At 33.3% G+C, this 24256-nt stretch overlaps 1 protein-coding gene across 1 annotated transcript; it reads right to left on the bottom strand.

Annotated features, from left to right (window-relative positions):
- Positions 1–937: 937 nt before the first annotated feature.
- Positions 938–23610, bottom strand: LOC131851219 (invertebrate-type lysozyme 3-like). The gene is made up of 4 exons (XM_059201675.1): positions 23451–23610; positions 5198–5398; positions 2734–2807; positions 938–1185 (listed from the first exon to the last, which is right to left on the bottom strand). Exons 1-4 carry the CDS (start codon positions 23515–23517, stop codon positions 1033–1035), a joined length of 495 nt encoding a protein of 164 aa, XP_059057658.1. The 5' UTR covers positions 23518–23610; the 3' UTR covers positions 938–1032.
- Between the last annotated feature and the right edge of the window lie 646 nt (positions 23611–24256).

Below are 24256 nucleotides of genomic sequence, written 5' to 3'. Positions count from 1 at the left end.
CTTTTAATGAGTCTTCTCTCAGAATAAGTTGTGGAATAAAAAAATAAAGTATTAAAATGTGCGAAGTTTAATAATTCTTGTATCAATATGTTTTACTTACCACACCTAAATCTGTAGCTAAAATAAAATATCATAAGTTTTTATATTTTGAAATAACTTATAACAAAATGAAGTACGAAGTCCAATTCAAAATAACCAGAAATTAATAATCTATTACTAATCAACCTTTAGATGTCTCTAAGTAGGATAGTCTAAAATTTAAACTAAGACGTTGCTTAACTAACGATGAGTACGGCGTTAGTGTCGTTTTTAATTAAACTTAACAGACTAGTTAGTACTTTCTTATAATTATTGTATATTAAGACAGCCTATGCCACACTGTATTAGGTTGACTGGAAAAGATTTCTTTTAGAGATAAGTCCTCATTTGTTAACTTTATTTCTAATTAACATGTCTAAAAATGTATTTAAGTGTAATAAAGAATATATAGTTAATATGAAGTATGGATGGTGGATGAGTATTATGAGTGATACCACCAGAAACAATATTCTCATTATCGTAATTAGATCGATAGAAGTTGTCGGATTGGGATTGCGATTTGCTATTGGAAGTAGTTATGTACATGGTAGTATATAGTATGATCCAGAACCCCTTTTATATTTTTTATAGGTTTGAAGACCTTTGCAACCAGTGGTATGCTAATTAGGCCTAAAAAAGTATTTATCAGGTATCGTAATATAAAACGTCTACACACGTCATTAAAATCACTAGGCAATATCGAAACAACGGTGAGGAACGCTAGAGATAGCTTCTTAAATTGCCGCGTGTGTAGAGAATTTGTAATAGTTTGCCTGCACGACTGATTGTACAGAACTGCTTCAATATTGCCTCTGATTTTAGTGTCGTGTGTAGATCATTTTAATAAATTAATCAACCGTAAAGTGTCGTGTAAAGACTTTATTTTCCTTAGTAGGTAAGTATTGCTTGTTGAAACTTAAATTATTGTCATTATTCTAATAGATTCCAGTCTTCTTAACCCTGCTGCTGTTGGGAAGCAACGATTGCCACGCACTGGTTGAAAGTGTTGACGTAATTGAAGGGTAGCTCTCCGCTGCACCCGTATCCTCCCTTTTTGTGTATAGCCATGTAATCGTAGCAGTTGATTTGACCGTCACCATTGCAGTCCTAGAAGAGAAATAACAATATTTATTTGCAATGTATTAAATAAATTGTAGTGACTTTACAGCTCCTCCCATATTATAAAGCTAAAGCTCAAGAGGTCAAGCTCTATCTTATAAAAGGTCTTCCTCTACTCAAGAAGAAGAGGTTTGTATCGAGCATTCATCGCGATTAATTCGAGTTAAATTTGCTACGATAAGCTAGTTAGCCTATCTTACCCTTGACCTGACTTAATGCTCATCTTACCAGTGTCTACTGACGTGAACATATACCGCCTCTTCAGACGGGTGCACCATTTCAAATTAATTAATTAAAAACCCGCGATTCATAAAAATAGAATAAATTCGTGGTTATTTTTACAGAGAAAGATTTCAGATAGCTATGACTTTACCTTAACTGGTCATCTGCTCGAGAACAATTTTGAAATCGTTTTTTTTCTGACTTAGTCTGTGTACTTTTTATCTATTTAATTCTTAATATTTACACCATTATTTTATTAATATATTGATATATAAAGATAATTTATTCAAGTTCATGTCGTTAAGGTCAAATTACGATATAGTCGGAATTTTAATGTTAAAATTATAGAAGAACAAAAACAATACAGATGAAATATTGCATATATGAATAATATAATAAACAAACTTGTATAATGATACATAGGTATGAGTATATTTAATGATTTCATTGCGAATGAAGTCAAACAGGAAGAGTGTTTGAATGGAACATTCTTAATCCGTGTTATTGCTTTACTATTGTAAAATAAAAATATTATAGACATATTTTTCTTAATTTACAAGTATTAGGTATTCATTCACAAGTATATGGTATAGCGGGACGAATATGAAGGTGATACCTTAAGTATGATACTTTAAGAAAATTCTACAGATACATATATATTTGACATAAAAATAATAATAACTGCCAATTAATACTAAATACAGGACATATTTATTATGTACATAATGTGGTACTGTAATTATTAGGCATCAGAATAAACTGAAATATAATACAATTAGAGATCAATTGAATGATGAGAGTTATTTTGACCTTGTGATTCTATGCTAATCTAGAGAATTCGTGAATGAGGTAGGCAATTAATGAAAAATATTTTGGTACAAAAAATGTAGGAAGCTATAGTAGGAAATATGATGAGTTATATAAGTATTTTTAATAAGCAACATTTGCCTTATCTATGTTACTTTTATCACAGATAATATAATATTACATACTTATATACACAGGACTAATCGTAATTGTCCCGGCGTCGGTTTCGTTGGTAGTAAATAGTCCCTATACCTTGTTATATCGTTTTCGAATAATCCTGAACAAAAGCCATGTAGAATACTCATGATACCGACTAGTCTCATGAAGAAATTAAATAAATAAATTTTAAAATTTCATTACAAATTGACCACGTGATCAGTTTGTAATAATGTTTTAAAAATTCTTTTCAATTTTATGTTTGACACTTCATAGGGAACTTTGTTTAGTTGATGAATATGATGTCCGGTTTTCGGCCGTGTATTATACAAAGTAGATATTTTTATTTACCTGTGCATATCTCTTCATGTAACCTTGCACCGTCTGTGCGGCGCAGTACGGGTCATTGGCGCAACTGGGGTACGCTGCAAACGAAGGTATTAAGTTCATTTATAGGTAACTCGATAATAATAAATAAAACAAGATAGGATCAACTGACTTTTCAATGTATTTAATATATTATTTACATTTGTTTGAGGCTTACATTGTATAAAGCTGTCTGCATTGATACCTGTGCCTAAACATTTATTTTTGGCGCCAAGCAGTTTTAAAAAACTGTATCTAATGTAAGCAAGCTTATATAATATTTGTCGCCATGTAAACATATATTTTTTCGAAATGGAGGAGATAAAGTCTTAGACATATTAACTGTAATGGATAATAAAAGCGATATTGTTCCCTAGACCAATAATCGTTCTTAGATTGTAGATATTCACCTGATTTTAGCGACAGGGGCAGCAATAATGATTACGATTTCACTACACATGGATGAACTAGGAAGCGATCTGGGCACTCCAAAATCGTCCCTGAACTATGACAATGTACAGGCTAAACTGACGGCCTACCTGGTGGTACTTATACATAAACAGCAATACAGACATCAAGTATTTATTCAATGTATACAACATTGCTTGATGTTGGATTGATAGGTATTGGCAATGATTGAATAATACCTTGAAAAGATGATATCATAATTAAAAAGATATTTGATATGTAATTTTATTGATATTAATATCTACAAATCCGGCTGAAGACCGGATTTAATAAACATGAATAAAACAATAATAGTGCGTAGTTTGGTAGTTTGGTTAATGTAGAGATTTATTTGCCGACATCAAAAACGGAGATTTTTGTTATTTTTAAATTTTCAGTTATGTATAGCATTAATTTGGTTACTTAATTGCAAACGCTTTTCATTTTATTGTTATAATCTTTACATAGTTTAAAACAAAGTTGCCGCCACTATCTGCACATTTCGATACGGATTTTAACGCGGTTTGCAGCAGTAGATATAGTGATTCAAGAGGAAGGTTTATATGCTATATTATATTATTATATCTATATTTATGTAGTATAAACCGACAAATTAAAATATTTGTAAAACAATAAGCGATCTCAATCTTACTACTTCTAACCTAGACCTATCGTGGTTTAATACACTGCTCTAAGTAACAGTTGTGCATGAGTGTGTGTTTTTGTGTGTATGTTTTGAATGCTTCTCAATAATATAATAATCAAAGGTATAATTAAATTAGTAGACGGTGAGGAAATCTCCCAGGGTCTTGAAGTTTAAAATGGAAATTATTTAAAATAATGAAAAGCTAAAGGAAGTAATTCTAATCTAGGTATAAGTTAATCAGGAAAGCGGCACCATACAAATATTGGGTCATATTGACTCATCTCAGATTAGTATCTTATACAACAGTCTCATGTAGGACGAAGCCGTTGACTGAACTAGTGTTATATGTATTTAGCTCTCTATTCAACTCTTGTTATTATTTGCTTGCCATTTGTCTTTCAACCTGAGGTCCGCCCAATGAATTATATAACAAGGAAATACAGAAGTTAATTATCTTTAAGGAAAATATAATTACTGGTTACTACATCGCTTTTATACAAATAGGTTAAATCATTTTATCTTAGTCGGCAAAGTTATCAATCATTTAATCCAATGAAATGCAAGTTATTTTTATATTTGCATAATTTTATACTTATTTGCATACTGTGGAGTTTATATGAGTAGATGCACGACAAGATTGCAGTCACGAACTTGTTTCCTTAAGTACTCAGGTCTTTCTATTAATGGGATCTAATATTTTTTTACACATTATATATTTTTTGTGACTGGAATAGCTAACAAGATTTATGTTTTAAAAGAAATTGGACGATTTACTTATTGAATTTAGGTTCATTTCTTTAATTCCGCTACAATCTTAAATATTCAGTGCGGAAACCTGATCACCACTACTGGAAGAGTTACGACCTTCTCTATTCATGATCAAATTTCGACTGTTATTGAAACTACACGCATATTGCGATTCGTGTTTCGCCTTTGAATGAGGTATCATTAGGCAATGAGAGTTCGGATATACCTTGGAAGCTTAGTGTTGACCAAACTGCTACTTTAACTAAATTCATGAATTTTATACCTTTTACACCTTGCTGTATCTAGGGACTACAGCTTACCTATAATAATACCCTGTACTTTTAATGATTCATAAATCCTTTTATTTTTATCTTTACAAGAAAAGTATGGATCTAAAAGGATATGACCCATTTTTTTATAGAGACATAGTTCACAGAGTATTAACAAAAAATTAAGAACGTTTTTATTTCTTAAAATACAAAGGGACCTTAGAGATTTCGTGATAAAATTACTAATGTCAGTGCAAACAAAATATCACATTTGAAGGAACTGAACTCCTTTTAATAACATAATAGTTTTTTAGTTAAGAATAACCAGTTGTAAACTAACCATTAGGATCATCAGGTGAGAGTCCATGGATTGTGGGCTTTCCAGCATCAGCCCAGTATGGCCACGTGATGTGGAACAGTCCGCAGTGATCACCCTCACATTGTGTCCCCTGCTGACACCCAGACACCGCCTGGCAGATACAGCCAAGACAAACTTCAGTCACTGGAGGAGCCAACGCAGCTTTGGCTTCGGGTAGTTCAGCTGGAAATTTAAATTAAAAATTGAATTTAAATTACAGAAGCACCGTCTAGACATTTCGTTTGCTCTATGTACGAGCAACTGTGCATTTATTAATAAATGATAATGGAATGGTGCTTACGATTTATGCTGGGGAGGTACCAGTGGAGGATGATAAGATGAGCATAAGGTCAGGTCTGCCTAGCCTAGCCTATCGTGGCAAATTTACCAGGAATTTATCACGATGGTTTCCAGGGGGAACCGTGTGGAGGTCAACCTGACATGGTACATCGCTAGCAATGAGATCATTAGTCCACATTCCTAATTATCTTCCCTCCTGAGCGACAGTGTATCCATAGAGTATATCCACAAATTAAGTCAAAGGAATTTCCTAATTTTTACAACAGGTAAGTTTCTTGTTCATTCTTAATCGCTAAATCTGAACACTGAATATTGTCGTAGAATACAAAAAATACGGTTTTAAAGTCATACTATTAATTTTAGTCGAACGATACGAATCAAAATAAATAAATTGCAACAAAGGAACTACACACTAATAAACCGTCATCTCATAATTTTGTATTCAAGGCTCATTGTGTCTAAATATTTATGTAAATGCCGCTAAATTGAGTATAATGCAATAAAAATCCCAAAGGGTCAAGGTACTTACTTACTTGCTATAGCTATTTAGTATAGTTTTTTTATAAATATGTATGTGTATGTGTAATATTATTTTCATAATATATACCTATAAATTATTGTATAATATAATAAATAACATACTATGTTGGTAGTATATGCAGTACATGCATTATTTAAATCGATAGAAATTGTAATATTTTGTCATAGCCAAGTCAACATAAGATATATTTTTAAATAATACGTTTGGAACCTTTGTATCAAAATTAATTTATACCAACTAAAAAACCAAGAACTATTTAAATTTGTCATATTATCCTATATTTATAGTTAGATACATGATTTTAAATGCCGACCGTCATATTGATCATTATTCGAATAGAGCATAAACGGTTTTTATTGTTTTCCAAATTTAAAATTAAAACATATCTATTAAACGGTTTTTTTTATGTAAATTAGAATGTCAAACAAGGCGACGATGACAGTACTGCGGGCTGTTGATGTACATATATAGGCGAAGGTCCGCTTACCATCAGGTGGAACTTCATGTTATCATGTGAAACTCGTTTTTATAATGTTAGGTAACTAATTAGTCACTTCGATATTCTATAACGGCAACATTATATTTATTGCAATATCCATCGATTAAGATATTAATGTGATAGGAAATCCCAGATCGTGATCTTCGACGTTCGGTCAGGGTTAAAAAACAAATGTCTAAGAAAAATTATTTAAACAATAAAGACCAGGCTAAAATAGCAACTAAGCTCTATATATTTATCACACTTCGACTCATGAAGTTACAAATAAGTTAAAAAAGAAAGCATATACGAATGTCAATTCTAAATTTAATGTTTTAATTGCACTTTTACAGTAAATTTAATAATGACGCCACGGATTGTTCGAGAGGAAGTGCAAAATTTATATAAAGTAAAATAAAATCGGTGTTTCATGCGTGACGTTCCAAATTTGAATTTTATAATTTTATTTTTAACTAGCTGTGTGTAGTTCACTGTAAAAGACATAGATGATCTATCCGTACTAATTAGGGCCTTGTTGCTTTTTAGTTAGGTTTCTATAGCTTTAATTATTATCCTGAGATACGACATGACTTTGTGCAGTGTGCAACAGAGTAAAAAGACCAATCTGAAGAGTATGTCGTCGAACAAGTCAGCTCCTTATAATGCGGAGTCTACTTATAGAGAGACTGGTTATGAACCGGATTTAAGTCTGAACTCTTGTATGTCAAAGACATGAATTGCTTGTGAATGCGTCAGTTATTACTAACTAAGCAATTTTATAGCGTCATGACTGTCATTCAGTATAGGAATACTCAAGCTTTTTTAATACTATCTTTATCTCCTAAAAGCATCGTGGCTTTATGTAGTTTTTAACCTTAACCTTAAAAGGTCTGGTCATCTGACCGTCACAAATAATGTTTACATTTCTAGGCAATTTATATTATTGACTGACTCTAAGGAAATACTAGTAACAAACAACAATGAATTTCAGAGACTTCGGTAAGTTCGTCTCCTGCTATTTTGGTTGGTAATATATCCAGTGAAATGTGCATATGAAATGGTGGATTCAGCACGACCTCTATAATTGATAATGCCTCTGATTACGTCATCAATCAGAGGTAACAGTAATAAAGATATTATTTTTAAAATTTTATTTATTTATCGTTTTCAAATCAAATAAAAATCATTTATTCATGTAGGACGTATCTATATTATTACAAAATATTAGCCGCTTATGGACATTTTTTTTTGTATTAATATTTTTTCCCTACCGTATAGTTGGGTATACAGATTACATTGTGTGTATTTACATTGTGCATTTATGTAGGTGTCTATGTCTAGCATTAAATGAAAATCCCGTGCATGAACTACTATGCATGCACATTTGTCATTCCAGTAATCGTTTTAATATCTAAGAAGATACAAGTAAATAATTTCTTTTAAATCTTCGAGCAAAGTCACTTAATAGACGCATTTTGCAATGTAGATGACAGATTTTGTTGGTAAAAAAGATGCAATATGTCCAATATCAAACAACTGCCATGAGGTAATGTAGTGTGGGCACACACTCACTTGCATAACTCCTTGAATTGTCAATGTGAGTCAGTGCTGAGTAAACATCGCATCTTGGACTTGACATATATTATCAAAGCAACGTAACATTCACTATACTTTGCATACACAACAAAGAAAAACTGCATAATGCTCAGTGCAATGAGTTCTGTCTGAAGTATTCTTAAGTAAACATATAATAATAAATACCAAAAATCTTATAAAGTTACTAGTATTAAAAAATTAAAAAAAACGCTTATAATGTTATTTATTTGTACCTATCCTGTGACGTCACCCGTATTTAATGCCTATGTATGTTACTCGTTAATAATACTTAGACATTCCAAACTTTAAAAAACAGTACAATAGATTAGTATCTATGACCCCGACCCACACTAGGCCTGGTTGTATGACGATCGTAGATAGCAAAGCAAAGAAAATGAAAAAATACGGTAAGGATTAATAATTTAATAAATTTAATGTAATAAAATATAATGTGTGAAATTTTCAAAATAATATCACAGACTGTGGCGTTCTCCACGTCTATGATACTCGCTTTTAAAGATTTTCCAAATCTTAAAAAATGTACAATAGACTAGTACCTATCTATGATCTCGATCCTACACTAGGCCTGGCTGGATGACAGGACGGTAGAAGTCGAAGTAAGAAGGATGCTGAGGCGATTAAAGAAGTGTTAGGTATATGTTTAACAGTATATAATAACAAATAAATATATAATAACAAATTATATTATTACTTATACTTATAGTATTACTTGAATTGAAACGAATGAAGCGGATTATTAATTTGAAAACAAGAAAATGTTTCATTAAATTAATTAAATATAGAAATAAGTACTTACAAGAATTTAGATATCTGGTAATAATTAAAATCATATTAATATTGTTATTAGTTATTTGTAAAAAAAATAGGTTAATTGCGTAAAAACTACGAAGCGACTATGAATCGAAAATTATATCCGTAGGTAGACTACGGAATGTATCAAATTTTATGGATTCGAGGTATTACCTAGTTGTTTTTTCTTTATTTTTTGTCGAGGTTGTTTATTGGAAGAACATTTAAACTTTAAATAAATATACCTGTTCACTATTCACAATAATACGCACGGCAACATTATCGCGATATCCAATGCCGTAAATAATAAAAAAAAAAAAAAAATAAAAAGATATTACGAGGGTGGGAGTTTTTTCGCCTTTGTCGTTGTCGAAAAAAGTGTTCTGATGATCGCTGTCGTAATTGTCGTAATTGTCGATATTTTATATAGATTTCTTAACTAAATTATTTTATATAGATTTCTTAACTAAATATTCTTAACGAAATAATAAAGGAACGCAAGTTGATACTGGAAAGCACCTATTGTCGGTTTTGGCGGTAAACAGGTAACCCGTTCAAAAGGTAAGTTCGGACAAGCCCGGAGTTCTGGGAAGCCTTGCTGAAACCGAACCGGCAATCCTCGCAGTACAAGGTGAGTGCCTTCCAAATTATCAATCTTGCTCAAATCCAATTGTCGTAAATACAGTCCACTAAAGACAGCTGAATTCAAAATTTTACGTTAGCTGTTTTCATAACATTTTTTGGTCCTTCGAGCCGGATAGTTTTGATAGGCGACATAATAATTATTGTTGTTAATTTGTTTTACACATTTTGTCGAGTAAAATAAATTATTATTGCGTTCGTTTTAATATAATTCAATAAAAGTCATTGTAATTGAAGGTAGATAATTTATTATAGTGTAACTTAACTTTTTTAATAATTTGAATTTTCGTGAGGCATAGACCAGCCACATACAGCCATATCGATTATATTAAATTTAAATCGATCGATTTTGTTTTCGTTGCGTATTATTGGGTAAAAATATCTAATTGTAAATTATTTCACGTAATTATCGTTTTATTGATTTTAATTAATTTTTTTATTAATTTGGAGTATTTATACCATGGCAACTAATAAAGACATTGAATCTGATACTGGTGATATAAACCGAATTTCTCGTGATTATGCGGTAATGAGATTGGAAATTATGGAGCAATCTGATTTGTTAGGGCTCTCTGAAGTAGATTTTAGGGATTTATCTAACGAATTTCACTCGTCGCAGCGAAAATTGTTGTTATCGTTGAACCGTTTAGAGCGTACCAATGAACTTGAAATTACAGTTAAGTTTGATACAAAGATGAAACAAATTAAACAAAGATTTGTAGAAATGAATTCTATAGATAAAAAATCTATTTCTAATATAAATGTTAATAACAATGAACCACAAGTTTCCGTAAAATTACCCAAAATCAATATAAAACCGTTTGATAGTAATTTGGATAATTGGATTTCCTTTATTCAATTATATAATTCGCTTATTCATAATAGGACGAATATATCAAATGTGGAGAAGTTACATTATTTATTGTCAAGTGTACAGGGTAAAGCTTACGATTTGATTAAGAATTATCCTCTCACTAATGAAAATTATCTAAATGCTTATGAAACTCTTTTGAAATATTATAACAGACAGCGACAAATAGCTACAGCTTATTATGAGAAGTTGCTACATTGTGAACCCATTAAATTTAAGACCAGTTCAGAACTTGAACGCATTTATCGTACATTTTCAGAAAATTTGGCTATTCTAGATAAATATAAATTGCCGGATAAGAATTTTATGTTGTTTCATTTGTTGTGGTCAAAATTGGATAAATCTACAAGGGAAGCATTCCAACTTGAACAGAATACAGAAGATGTTCACAGTATACCTAAGTTTGAACATCTACAAAATTTTATTGAAAAACACTATAGGGCTTTAGAGTTAAGTAGTGTTAATTCGTTGTCATTGGGTTCAAAGTTTAATCCGAATTTATACAAAGTTGGTAATCAATTAAAATTTAAGGCAAAATCATCTCTTTTAGTGTCTAATACAGCTTGTGTATTTTGTAAAGGACAGCATGTTCTGGCTAAATGTGAAAATTTTATAAGCTTGAGTGTTAAATCACGTTTCGATTTTGTTAAAGAAAATCGTTTATGTTTATTGTGTTTCTCGAATAATCACACCCTAAAACAGTGTCGTGCTACTTATCGTTGTGAAGCCTGTAATTATTCTCACCATACATTGTTGCATTTTGATAAACCTAAGCCTGAAGCTCCTGTTGTCGATGAAAAAGCCTCAAGTAGTACTGTTTTGACTTCAATAGCAAATATTAGTCATAGCAAAACAGTTTTATTCTCTACAGCTAAAGTTTTAATAAAGGATGGACAGGGTAATTATCAAACCGTTCGTGTGTTATTAGACTGCGCAAGTGCTTGTAATTTTATTTCGGAGTCCTGTGCCAAGAGGTTACAATTGCCTATAACTAAAACAAATCAGTCAATCAATGGTATTGGTCATTCTTTAGCAAAACCACTTGGATTATCTGTTTGTGAAATAAAGCCGACGAATTCCTTCTCATCAAGTGAACTTAAATTCAAAGCTTTGGTGTTGTCGTCAATTTGTGCCGATCAACCAAGTCAGCATATTAATGCCTCAAATTGGTACCATATAAAAAAATTGCCACTTGCTGACCCTGATTTCGATTGCCCAGGACCAATTGATATTTTATTGAACGCTAGTATTTTTGTATCATCTTTACTACCTGGTTTGAAAAGAGGTGTCGCAGGGCAGCCGTGTGCATTGCAGACGGTCTTCGGCTGGATTTTAATGGGTGAATGTAACGGCACTGATAGTTTTCACCATACACGTGGGGATTGTTTCCTTATAACAGATACTTCCCAATGTAATATATCGAATTTGTCATTAGATAATTGTATTAGAAGGTTTTGGGAGATGGAAAGTATCGCATCGTTACCAAAGATTTTATCTAGGGAAGACAATCGATGCGAGAAATATTTTGTTGAAAAGTCTTGTCGTAATCGGGAAGGTAGGTTTGTTGTTCCATTACCTTTTATCGATCCTAATAGCAAACCTATATTTTCTAATTCTCGAGATATAGCCCTGAAAAGGTTTTTGTCGTTGGAAAATAAATTAAAGAGAAATTGTGAGTTTCGCCAGCAATATAGTTCTTTCATGCAAGATTATAAAGATTGTGGGCATCTCTTGGAAGTGAAACCTCCATCTGAAAATCTTGGTAAGTTTTACTATATTCCCCACCATGGTATATTGCGGCCTGAATCCGTGACTACTCCTCTTCGTGTTGTATTTGACGCCAGCGCTAAGGATACTAATGGTATCTCCTTAAATGACACTCTTTTATCTGGTCCTAAGCTTCAGTTAAATATTACTGATTTATTGTTGCGTTTCCGTTGTCACGCTGTAGTGTTTACAGGTGACATTAAACAAATGTATCGTCAAATTTTGATTTCTGATGAGGATTCGGAGTATCAACGTGTGTTGTGGCGATCGTCTCCTGATGAGCCTATTCGTGACTATAAACTCCTTACAGTCACATATGGCGTATCTTCTGCTCCTTATCAAGCACTCCGCACTATTGCTCAAATCGCTGAGGATGCCGCTGCTGAGTTTCCAACGGGATCAGCTGTGCTTAGCCGTGATATTTATGTTGACGATGTTGTGTCAGGAGCTGATTCCATCGAAAAGTGTTTAGTCATAAGATCAGAACTAACTAAAATATTGTCGTTGAATGGGTTCCATTTACGAAAATGGACTTCTAACCACAAAGCTTTCTTGAATGATCTCGATTCATCTGATTTGTATTCAGAGGAATTTAAGAGCTTCGAAGAGACTTCGGATATCACACTTAAAATTTTAGGGCTTTTGTGGATACCAAATTTAGATTGTTTTACTTTTAGGGTTGCTGAATTTGAAGAAAGGCGGCTCACGAAACGTGTCATACTATCAGATATTGCGCGTATTTATGATCCGTTGGGTTTTCTCGGTCCTGTAACATTTTATGCTAAGTTTCTTATGCAATTACTCTGGACTTCAGGTGTTTCTTGGGACAGCGATGTACCCCTGGAAATAGCTAAGCAGTGGTCGAAATTTAAATCACAACTTTCGTCTTTGTCGTCTATTTCAATTACCCGTCGTATGATAGGTTCTTTCGTCTCCGTACAACTCCATGGATTCTGTGATGCTTCAGAACGTGGATATTGTGCTGTTATTTACTGTCGGTCTGTCGATACAAATGGTCATTATTCTGTTGAATTTTGTTGTGCAAAAACTAAGGTTGCACCACTTCGTAAATTATCGTTACCTCGACTGGAATTGCAAGCTGCAGTTTTGTTAGCAGATTTAATGAGTTCGGTGTTAAGTGCTTTAAAACCTCTGTGTGAAATAAAAGATATCGTTGCTTGGTCTGACTCTAGTGTTGCTTTGTCGTGGATAAAATCCTGCCCGTCCAGATGGCATACATTTGTTGCTAATAGAGTTAGTCACATTCAGGAACTTATCTCTCCTGATTGTTGGCGACATGTCAGTACCTATTTTAATCCTGCGGATGTCGGATCACGTGGCATTTATCCAGCTGAGCTAGCTAAGAATGGGAATTGGTGGAATGGACCTAAATGGCTTTCGGAACCAGACGAAAACTGGCCGGAGTCTACATTAATTCCATCTTCTGCTGATGTGCAAGCAGAGCAGAAGATTATGTGTCTTCATACTTCTTCTGAAGTCCATTTTATTGACTACTTAATAAATAAATTCTCGTCGTTATCAAAGTTGAAACGTGTATTGTCGTTTACTTTTCGATTCATTCATAATTCTCGTAAAAACAATTTTGATAAAATTTTTGTTGGTCCTTTATTGTCGTTAGAAATAAACAAATCTTTAATGTTTTTGATTAAACACGTGCAGTTACATACATTTTCTAAGGAAATTGATATGATTAGGAATGGTCGGTTAAATTCTCTTCCCAAAAACTTTCGTAAGTTGTCGCCATTTCTGGATGATGCTGGTTTCGTCAGGGTGGGCGGACGCTTGGCAAATGCTAAAGTAGATTATAGTATCAAACATCCCCTTCTATTACCTCGCAATCATCGTCTCACACAACTTATAATTGAAGATTGTCACCAGAGATTTATGCACCCTGGTGCACAGACTCTCCTTAATATTCTCGCGCAAAGTTTTTGGATTTTGTCGCCGAAGAGAGCGATTCGTTCTGTGATCGCTAATTGTGTAAATTGTTTTCGTGTTAAACCTCAACCAGCTCCAACTCCTCTTATGGGAAATCTGCCTACATATCGTGTTAATCAGATAAAACCCTTTTCGAACGTTGTGGTTGATTACGGGGGTCCTTTTGATATTGCATTAGGTCGGGGTCGTGGCGTAAAAACGTATAAAGGTTACATTTGTATTTTTATTTGTGCTGCCACAAAAGCTATCCACATCGAGTTGGCGTCGGAACTTTCTACTGAAGCCTTTTTAGCTGTGTTGAAGCGGTTTATCGCGCGAAGAGGTCGTTGTAGCCATATTGTGTCGGATCAGGGGAGAAATTTCGTTGGGGCTAGCAATTATCTTGACTCGGTTATGAAAAAGGTAACAGAAACTCAGGAAATTAAATTCTCGTTAAGCCCTCCTGGTAGTCCACACTTTAATGGGTTAGCAGAAGCGGGTATAAAATCGGTGAAAACTCATCTAGCTCGAGTTATTGGTCTTCAAAGATTAACCTTTGAAGTGTTCTATACAGTTTTAACACAAATAGAATCTATGTTGAATTCTCGACCTCTATCGCCTATTAGCTGTGACGCTAATGATCTGTCGGTTTTGACACCAGGTCACTTTCTGACATTAGAACCCTTGTCGTCCCTTCCAGAAGAGAATATTACTAATCAATCTATTAGCGTTCTCCAACGATGGAAGTTAGTTCAGAAAATGCATCAGGACTTTTGGCGCCGTTATCAACGTGAATATATTCATACGCTTAATCAAAGAGCTAAATGGAACAAAAATTACACTAATATAACTATTGGCACATTAGTACTAATCATAAATGAACAATCGAGTCCTTTAAAATGGACTATGGGTCGCATTGTCGCTCTACACCCAGGAATTGATGGTGTTTGTAGGGTAGTGACAGTTAAAACTGCGACTGGTCAATACAAACGACCAGTTGTTAAAATTTGTCCTTTACCTATGGCTAATTAAAATGTGTAATTCTTTTTTTTTGTTTGTTATTATTGTTTTTCTTTTCCCGCACTAGTTAGTTAAAATTAGTTTAAAAATATGTCAATCAATATTAGGATCCATAGTTTTTATTTTGTTGTCACATTTAATTTTTGTTTATGTCGCTTTAAATACGTTGCATTTAGGTGGGCGGAATGTTCACTATTCACAATAATACGCACGGCAACATTATCGCGATATCCAATGCCGTAAATAATAAAAAAAAAAAAAAAAAAAAAGAGATTACGAGGGTGTGGGAGTTTTTTCGCCTTTGTCGTTGTCGAAAAAAGTGTTCTGATGATCGCTGTCGTAATTGTCGTAATTGTCGATATTTTATATAGATTTCTTAACTAAATTATTTTATATAGATTTCTTAACTAAATATTCTTAACGAAATAATAAAGGAACGCAAGTTGATACTGGAAAGCACCTATTGTCGGTTTTGGCGGTAAACAGGTAACCCGTTCAAAAGGTAAGTTCGGACAAGCCCGGAGTTCTGGGAAGCCTTGCTGAAACCGAACCGGCAATCCTCGCAGTACAAGGTGAGTGCCTTCCAAATTATCAATCTTGCTCAAATCCAATTGTCGTAAATACAGTCCACTAAAGACAGCTGAATTCAAAATTTTACGTTAGCTGTTTTCATAACATTTTTTGGTCCTTCGAGCCGGATAGTTTTGATAGGCGACATAATAATTATTGTTGTTAATTTGTTTTACACATTTTGTCGAGTAAAATAAATTATTATTGCGTTCGTTTTAATATAATTCAATAAAAGTCATTGTAATTGAAGGTAGATAATTTATTATAGTGTAACTTAACTTTTTTTAATAATTTGAATTTTCGTGAGGCATAGACCAGCCACATACAGCCATATCGATTATATTAAATTTAAATCGATCGATTTTGTTTTCGTTGCGTATTATTGGGTAAAAATATCTAATTGTAAATTATTTCACGTAATTATCGTTTTATTGATTTTAATTAATTTTTTTATTAATTTGGAGTATTTATACCATGGCAACTAATAAAGACATTGAATCTGATACTGGTGATATAAACCGAATTTCTCGTGATTATGCGGTAATGAGATTGGAAATTATGGAGCAATCTGATTTGTTAGGGCTCTCTGAAGTAGATTTTAGGGATTTATCTAACGAATTTCACTCGTCGCAGCGAAAATTGTTGTTATCGTTGAACCGTTTAGAGCGTACCAATGAACTTGAAATTACAGTTAAGTTTGATACAAAGATGAAACAAATTAAACAAAGATTTGTAGAAATGAATTCTATAGATAAAAAATCTATTTCTAATATAAATGTTAATAACAATGAACCACAAGTTTCCGTAAAATTACCCAAAATCAATATAAAACCGTTTGATAGTAATTTGGATAATTGGATTTCCTTTATTCAATTATATAATTCGCTTATTCATAATAGGACGAATATATCAAATGTGGAGAAGTTACATTATTTATTGTCAAGTGTACAGGGTAAAGCTTACGATTTGATTAAGAATTATCCTCTCACTAATGAAAATTATCTAAATGCTTATGAAACTCTTTTGAAATATTATAACAGACAGCGACAAATAGCTACAGCTTATTATGAGAAGTTGCTACATTGTGAACCCATTAAATTTAAGACCAGTTCAGAACTTGAACGCATTTATCGTACATTTTCAGAAAATTTGGCTATTCTAGATAAATATAAATTGCCGGATAAGAATTTTATGTTGTTTCATTTGTTGTGGTCAAAATTGGATAAATCTACAAGGGAAGCATTCCAACTTGAACAGAATACAGAAGATGTTCACAGTATACCTAAGTTTGAACATCTACAAAATTTTATTGAAAAACACTATAGGGCTTTAGAGTTAAGTAGTGTTAATTCGTTGTCATTGGGTTCAAAGTTTAATCCGAATTTATACAAAGTTGGTAATCAATTAAAATTTAAGGCAAAATCATCTCTTTTAGTGTCTAATACAGCTTGTGTATTTTGTAAAGGACAGCATGTTCTGGCTAAATGTGAAAATTTTATAAGCTTGAGTGTTAAATCACGTTTCGATTTTGTTAAAGAAAATCGTTTATGTTTATTGTGTTTCTCGAATAATCACACCCTAAAACAGTGTCGTGCTACTTATCGTTGTGAAGCCTGTAATTATTCTCACCATACATTGTTGCATTTTGATAAACCTAAGCCTGAAGCTCCTGTTGTCGATGAAAAAGCCTCAAGTAGTACTGTTTTGACTTCAATAGCAAATATTAGTCATAGCAAAACAGTTTTATTCTCTACAGCTAAAGTTTTAATAAAGGATGGACAGGGTAATTATCAAACCGTTCGTGTGTTATTAGACTGCGCAAGTGCTTGTAATTTTATTTCGGAGTCCTGTGCCAAGAGGTTACAATTGCCTATAACTAAAACAAATCAGTCAATCAATGGTATTGGTCATTCTTTAGCAAAACCACTTGGATTATCTGTTTGTGAAATAAAGCCGACGAATTCCTTCTCATCAAGTGAACTTAAATTCAAAGCTTTGGTGTTGTCGTCAATTTGTGCCGATCAACCAAGTCAGCATATTAATGCCTCAAATTGGTACCATATAAAAAAATTGCCACTTGCTGACCCTGATTTCGATTGCCCAGGACCAATTGATATTTTATTGAACGCTAGTATTTTTGTATCATCTTTACTACCTGGTTTGAAAAGAGGTGTCGCAGGGCAGCCGTGTGCATTGCAGACGGTCTTCGGCTGGATTTTAATGGGTGAATGTAACGGCACTGATAGTTTTCACCATACACGTGGGGATTGTTTCCTTATAACAGATACTTCCCAATGTAATATATCGAATTTGTCATTAGATAATTGTATTAGAAGGTTTTGGGAGATGGAAAGTATCGCATCGTTACCAAAGATTTTATCTAGGGAAGACAATCGATGCGAGAAATATTTTGTTGAAAAGTCTTGTCGTAATCGGGAAGGTAGGTTTGTTGTTCCATTACCTTTTATCGATCCTAATAGCAAACCTATATTTTCTAATTCTCGAGATATAGCCCTGAAAAGGTTTTTGTCGTTGGAAAATAAATTAAAGAGAAATTGTGAGTTTCGCCAGCAATATAGTTCTTTCATGCAAGATTATAAAGATTGTGGGCATCTCTTGGAAGTGAAACCTCCATCTGAAAATCTTGGTAAGTTTTACTATATTCCCCACCATGGTATATTGCGGCCTGAATCCGTGACTACTCCTCTTCGTGTTGTATTTGACGCCAGCGCTAAGGATACTAATGGTATCTCCTTAAATGACACTCTTTTATCTGGTCCTAAGCTTCAGTTAAATATTACTGATTTATTGTTGCGTTTCCGTTGTCACGCTGTAGTGTTTACAGGTGACATTAAACAAATGTATCGTCAAATTTTGATTTCTGATGAGGATTCGGAGTATCAACGTGTGTTGTGGCGATCGTCTCCTGATGAGCCTATTCGTGACTATAAACTCCTTACAGTCACATATGGCGTATCTTCTGCTCCTTATCAAGCACTCCGCACTATTGCTCAAATCGCTGAGGATGCCGCTGCTGAGTTTCCAACGGGATCAGCTGTGCTTAGCCGTGATATTTATGTTGACGATGTTGTGTCAGGAGCTGATTCCATCGAAAAGTGTTTAGTCATAAGATCAGAACTAACTAAAATATTGTCGTTGAATGGGTTCCATTTACGAAAATGGACTTCTAACCACAAAGCTTTCTTGAATGATCTCGATTCATCTGATTTGTATTCAGAGGAATTTAAGAGCTTCGAAGAGACTTCGGATATCACACTTAAAATTTTAGGGCTTTTGTGGATACCAAATTTAGATTGTTTTACTTTTAGGGTTGCTGAATTTGAAGAAAGGCGGCTCACGAAACGTGTCATACTATCAGATATTGCGCGTATTTATGATCCGTTGGGTTTTCTCGGTCCTGTAACATTTTATGCTAAGTTTCTTATGCAATTACTCTGGACTTCAGGTGTTTCTTGGGACAGCGATGTACCCCTGGAAATAGCTAAGCAGTGGTCGAAATTTAAATCACAACTTTCGTCTTTGTCGTCTATTTCAATTACCCGTCGTATGATAGGTTCTTTCGTCTCCGTACAACTCCATGGATTCTGTGATGCTTCAGAACGTGGATATTGTGCTGTTATTTACTGTCGGTCTGTCGATACAAATGGTCATTATTCTGTTGAATTTTGTTGTGCAAAAACTAAGGTTGCACCACTTCGTAAATTATCGTTACCTCGACTGGAATTGCAAGCTGCAGTTTTGTTAGCAGATTTAATGAGTTCGGTGTTAAGTGCTTTAAAACCTCTGTGTGAAATAAAAGATATCGTTGCTTGGTCTGACTCTAGTGTTGCTTTGTCGTGGATAAAATCCTGCCCGTCCAGATGGCATACATTTGTTGCTAATAGAGTTAGTCACATTCAGGAACTTATCTCTCCTGATTGTTGGCGACATGTCAGTACCTATTTTAATCCTGCGGATGTCGGATCACGTGGCATTTATCCAGCTGAGCTAGCTAAGAATGGGAATTGGTGGAATGGACCTAAATGGCTTTCGGAACCAGACGAAAACTGGCCGGAGTCTACATTAATTCCATCTTCTGCTGATGTGCAAGCAGAGCAGAAGATTATGTGTCTTCATACTTCTTCTGAAGTCCATTTTATTGACTACTTAATAAATAAATTCTCGTCGTTATCAAAGTTGAAACGTGTATTGTCGTTTACTTTTCGATTCATTCATAATTCTCGTAAAAACAATTTTGATAAAATTTTTGTTGGTCCTTTATTGTCGTTAGAAATAAACAAATCTTTAATGTTTTTGATTAAACACGTGCAGTTACATACATTTTCTAAGGAAATTGATATGATTAGGAATGGTCGGTTAAATTCTCTTCCCAAAAACTTTCGTAAGTTGTCGCCATTTCTGGATGATGCTGGTTTCGTCAGGGTGGGCGGACGCTTGGCAAATGCTAAAGTAGATTATAGTATCAAACATCCCCTTCTATTACCTCGCAATCATCGTCTCACACAACTTATAATTGAAGATTGTCACCAGAGATTTATGCACCCTGGTGCACAGACTCTCCTTAATATTCTCGCGCAAAGTTTTTGGATTTTGTCGCCGAAGAGAGCGATTCGTTCTGTGATCGCTAATTGTGTAAATTGTTTTCGTGTTAAACCTCAACCAGCTCCAACTCCTCTTATGGGAAATCTGCCTACATATCGTGTTAATCAGATAAAACCCTTTTCGAACGTTGTGGTTGATTACGGGGGTCCTTTTGATATTGCATTAGGTCGGGGTCGTGGCGTAAAAACGTATAAAGGTTACATTTGTATTTTTATTTGTGCTGCCACAAAAGCTATCCACATCGAGTTGGCGTCGGAACTTTCTACTGAAGCCTTTTTAGCTGTGTTGAAGCGGTTTATCGCGCGAAGAGGTCGTTGTAGCCATATTGTGTCGGATCAGGGGAGAAATTTCGTTGGGGCTAGCAATTATCTTGACTCGGTTATGAAAAAGGTAACAGAAACTCAGGAAATTAAATTCTCGTTAAGCCCTCCTGGTAGTCCACACTTTAATGGGTTAGCAGAAGCGGGTATAAAATCGGTGAAAACTCATCTAGCTCGAGTTATTGGTCTTCAAAGATTAACCTTTGAAGTGTTCTATACAGTTTTAACACAAATAGAATCTATGTTGAATTCTCGACCTCTATCGCCTATTAGCTGTGACGCTAATGATCTGTCGGTTTTGACACCAGGTCACTTTCTGACATTAGAACCCTTGTCGTCCCTTCCAGAAGAGAATATTACTAATCAATCTATTAGCGTTCTCCAACGATGGAAGTTAGTTCAGAAAATGCATCAGGACTTTTGGCGCCGTTATCAACGTGAATATATTCATACGCTTAATCAAAGAGCTAAATGGAACAAAAATTACACTAATATAACTATTGGCACATTAGTACTAATCATAAATGAACAATCGAGTCCTTTAAAATGGACTATGGGTCGCATTGTCGCTCTACACCCAGGAATTGATGGTGTTTGTAGGGTAGTGACAGTTAAAACTGCGACTGGTCAATACAAACGACCAGTTGTTAAAATTTGTCCTTTACCTATGGCTAATTAAAATGTGTAATTCTTTTTTTTTTTGTTTATTATTATTGTTTTTCTTTTCCCGCACTATTTAGTTAAAATTAGTTTAAAAATATGTCAATCAATATTAGGATCCATAGTTTTTATTTTGTTGTCACATTTAATTTTTGTTTATGTCGCTTTAAATACGTTGCATTTAGGTGGGCGGAATGTTCACTATTCACAATAATACGCACGGCAACATTATCGCGATATCCAATGCCGTAAATAATAAAAAAAAAAAAAAAATAAAAAGAGATTACGAGGGTGGGAGTTTTTTCGCCTTTGTCGTTGTCGAAAAAAGTGTTCTGATGATCGCTGTCGTAATTGTCGTAATTGTCGATATTTTATATAGATTTCTTAACTAAATTATTTTATATAGATTTCTTAACTAAATATTCTTAACGAAATAATAAAGGAACGCAAGTTGATACTGGAAAGCACCTATTGTCGGTTTTGGCGGTAAACAGGTAACCCGTTCAAAAGGTAAGTTCGGACAAGCCCGGAGTTCTGGGAAGCCTTGCTGAAACCGAACCGGCAATCCTCGCAGTACAAGGTGAGTGCCTTCCAAATTATCAATCTTGCTCAAATCCAATTGTCGTAAATACAGTCCACTAAAGACAGCTGAATTCAAAATTTTACGTTAGCTGTTTTCATAACAATACCAATAAACAAAAATAATAATATTCATCGTGACTTCTTGATCAACCTATACCTAATTCTTTAGAAATTTAAGGAGAAAATAGAATAATTTGTAGATTGTTTAGGTAAAATAAAAAGAAGATGAAATAACAACAAAGAAATTATTTAAAATATATGTTAGGAGCGAGGTTCATTGATATAAGTACATAACAGTCTCTAACAATATCTTCTTGGAATCGTTTATTTCTCTGTTACGGAACATAGCAAAATATAAGGAAAAATATATAATTATCTAAAATGACATATAAAAAATTTAATGTTCAAAGAGTATCACCGAAGACAATGGCTGTAAAGGGCTAGAATCTTTGCCTATTTCAAAGAAGGGAAAATCCAAACTTAAAAAAAATATATACAAAAAGTACGAGATATTAAGTGACCAAACTGCCAGTAATAATATTAATTAGGCCAGTTTTACGCAATTATATGAGTAATTACTATCAACATGGAATTGAATTTTTAGCTAATTGAAAAACCGGCAGTAGTTTATGTTTCTGGTTATTAAATTCGCTTATGTATTTATTATTTTGTTACTTTTGTTGTTTTGATTATACCGCAAAGATTTTAGTTTGGATTGGTTAAAAAAACATGTAGTGTCTTATTATACGGTATATAGATACTTATAAAATGGAAAGGTATTCTTGAAATTCCTGATTTAACTATTGTTTTTTAAAGTGTAGAAAACATTTTGGCATTAAATTTATATTATTTAATAATAATAATAATAATCTCAGGACAATTCACACAGCGCCATCTAGACCCAAGTTAAGCTAGCTAAAGCTTGTGTTATGGGTCCTAGACAACTGATACAAATACATAGATATTTTTTTTTCCTAAATACATACATATTATACATAGAAAATACCCAGACCGATACAAACAATCATACTCATGAATACAAATGTTTGTGCCGTGCGAGGAATCGAACCCGCGACCATCGGTCGTAAAGCGGTATGCTAGACCGCTAGACCACCGAGGTCGTCAAATATTTAACAAACTACCTGCTTTAATCAATTAAATCCATGTAGGTTAAAAAATTAAAATTAACGTTTTTCAAATGTACATTTTTTATAGTAATTATTGTATGGTATCATTTTATAATGCCATTCTTTCCTATATTTGTTAGAACAAATATAGGAAAGAATAGATATCTAGAACTAATTTTAAATTTAATATCTAGAACTGTGATTGTTTGATTTATGTTGGTTTAGTATGGGATAAGCAAAGGGAACTGTTTATATACAATCAGGTGTAATAGTCACTCATATTTTTTAAAGAAATATTAATGATCACAAATTATTATTATAGGTATCTTTAAAAAATAAGTGTGAACATTAATTTTTAGAAAGACGAACTAATAAGAAAACAATACTAACAGACATCAGCTGCACAAACGCCGATTAGCATCATTATGGCACTAAACTTAATCACGGCTGACGCCATCGTGGCGGAAATTTAAAAATATAAATAAAAAAAAAAACTAATTTAAATGGACGACGTATGTTCGCGCGCAACCACAACCGACTGGCAATGAACATGGCCTTTGGAGACTTTATATGGACCAGATTGGACTGATTCACCATGTTCCGTGAAATTTTATCAGCTTTATTTTAGAGGTCCGATTACAATAATACAATATATAAATCTGAATTTTGGTATTTTTTCCTCATAAATAATTTTACTATGTAGGTATAATATACAAGGTTGTTAGATATAGTTCATACATGATGATGTTACAGCATCTTACAGCATAATAATGTTCATTTGAAAACATGTATACGTTATCTTAAGGCTGACCAGGTATATTAAGTATATTAACTGGCCAAGATAATGTATCTACGACTTTTTTTTCTTTCAAATACTTTTCCAAAGATTTTTGAAGATTTTAGACAATTTTGATAAATATGTACTATAGCTATGTATATATTTTTAATATCCCTATAATCTTCAAGCCGATTGCAATCATGTCAAACTCAGAATAACATATTTTAAAAGAATTAAATATAATTTTGTTGAATAGGTATATAATTTTGTTTTATACAAAACTAATTATGTTTGAAATAAAAATATTCAAAACTTTCAAACTCTCTACATTTGTCGGTAGACTACTATTTTCTTATAATTTAAAATGTTCTTTTATAAAAATCTAATTTATTTTTTCTATTTATTTATAACTGCGTTC

Source organism: Achroia grisella, unplaced genomic scaffold, assembly GCF_030625045.1.
Source record: "Achroia grisella isolate CSIRO2021 unplaced genomic scaffold, CSIRO_AGI_Agris_v1 utg782, whole genome shotgun sequence".
Lineage (NCBI taxonomy): Eukaryota > Metazoa > Arthropoda > Insecta > Lepidoptera > Pyralidae > Achroia > Achroia grisella.
This window is presented reverse-complemented; position numbering and strand designations above follow the sequence as displayed.

Excerpts from the sequence above, each read along its gene's own strand:
- LOC131851219 (XM_059201675.1), bottom strand. The coding sequence starts at position 23,517 with ATGGCGTCAGCCGTGATTAAGTTTAGTGCCATAATGATGCTAATCGGC. Across the intron at positions 5,399-23,450 it reads CGTTTGTGCAGCTGATGTCT|CTGAACTACCCGAAGCCAAA; the intron begins GTTAGTATTGTT and ends TTAAATTTCCAG. Across the intron at positions 1,186-2,733 it reads ACATGAAGAGATATGCACAG|GACTGCAATGGTGACGGTCA; the intron begins GTAAATAAAAAT and ends TTTCTCTTCTAG.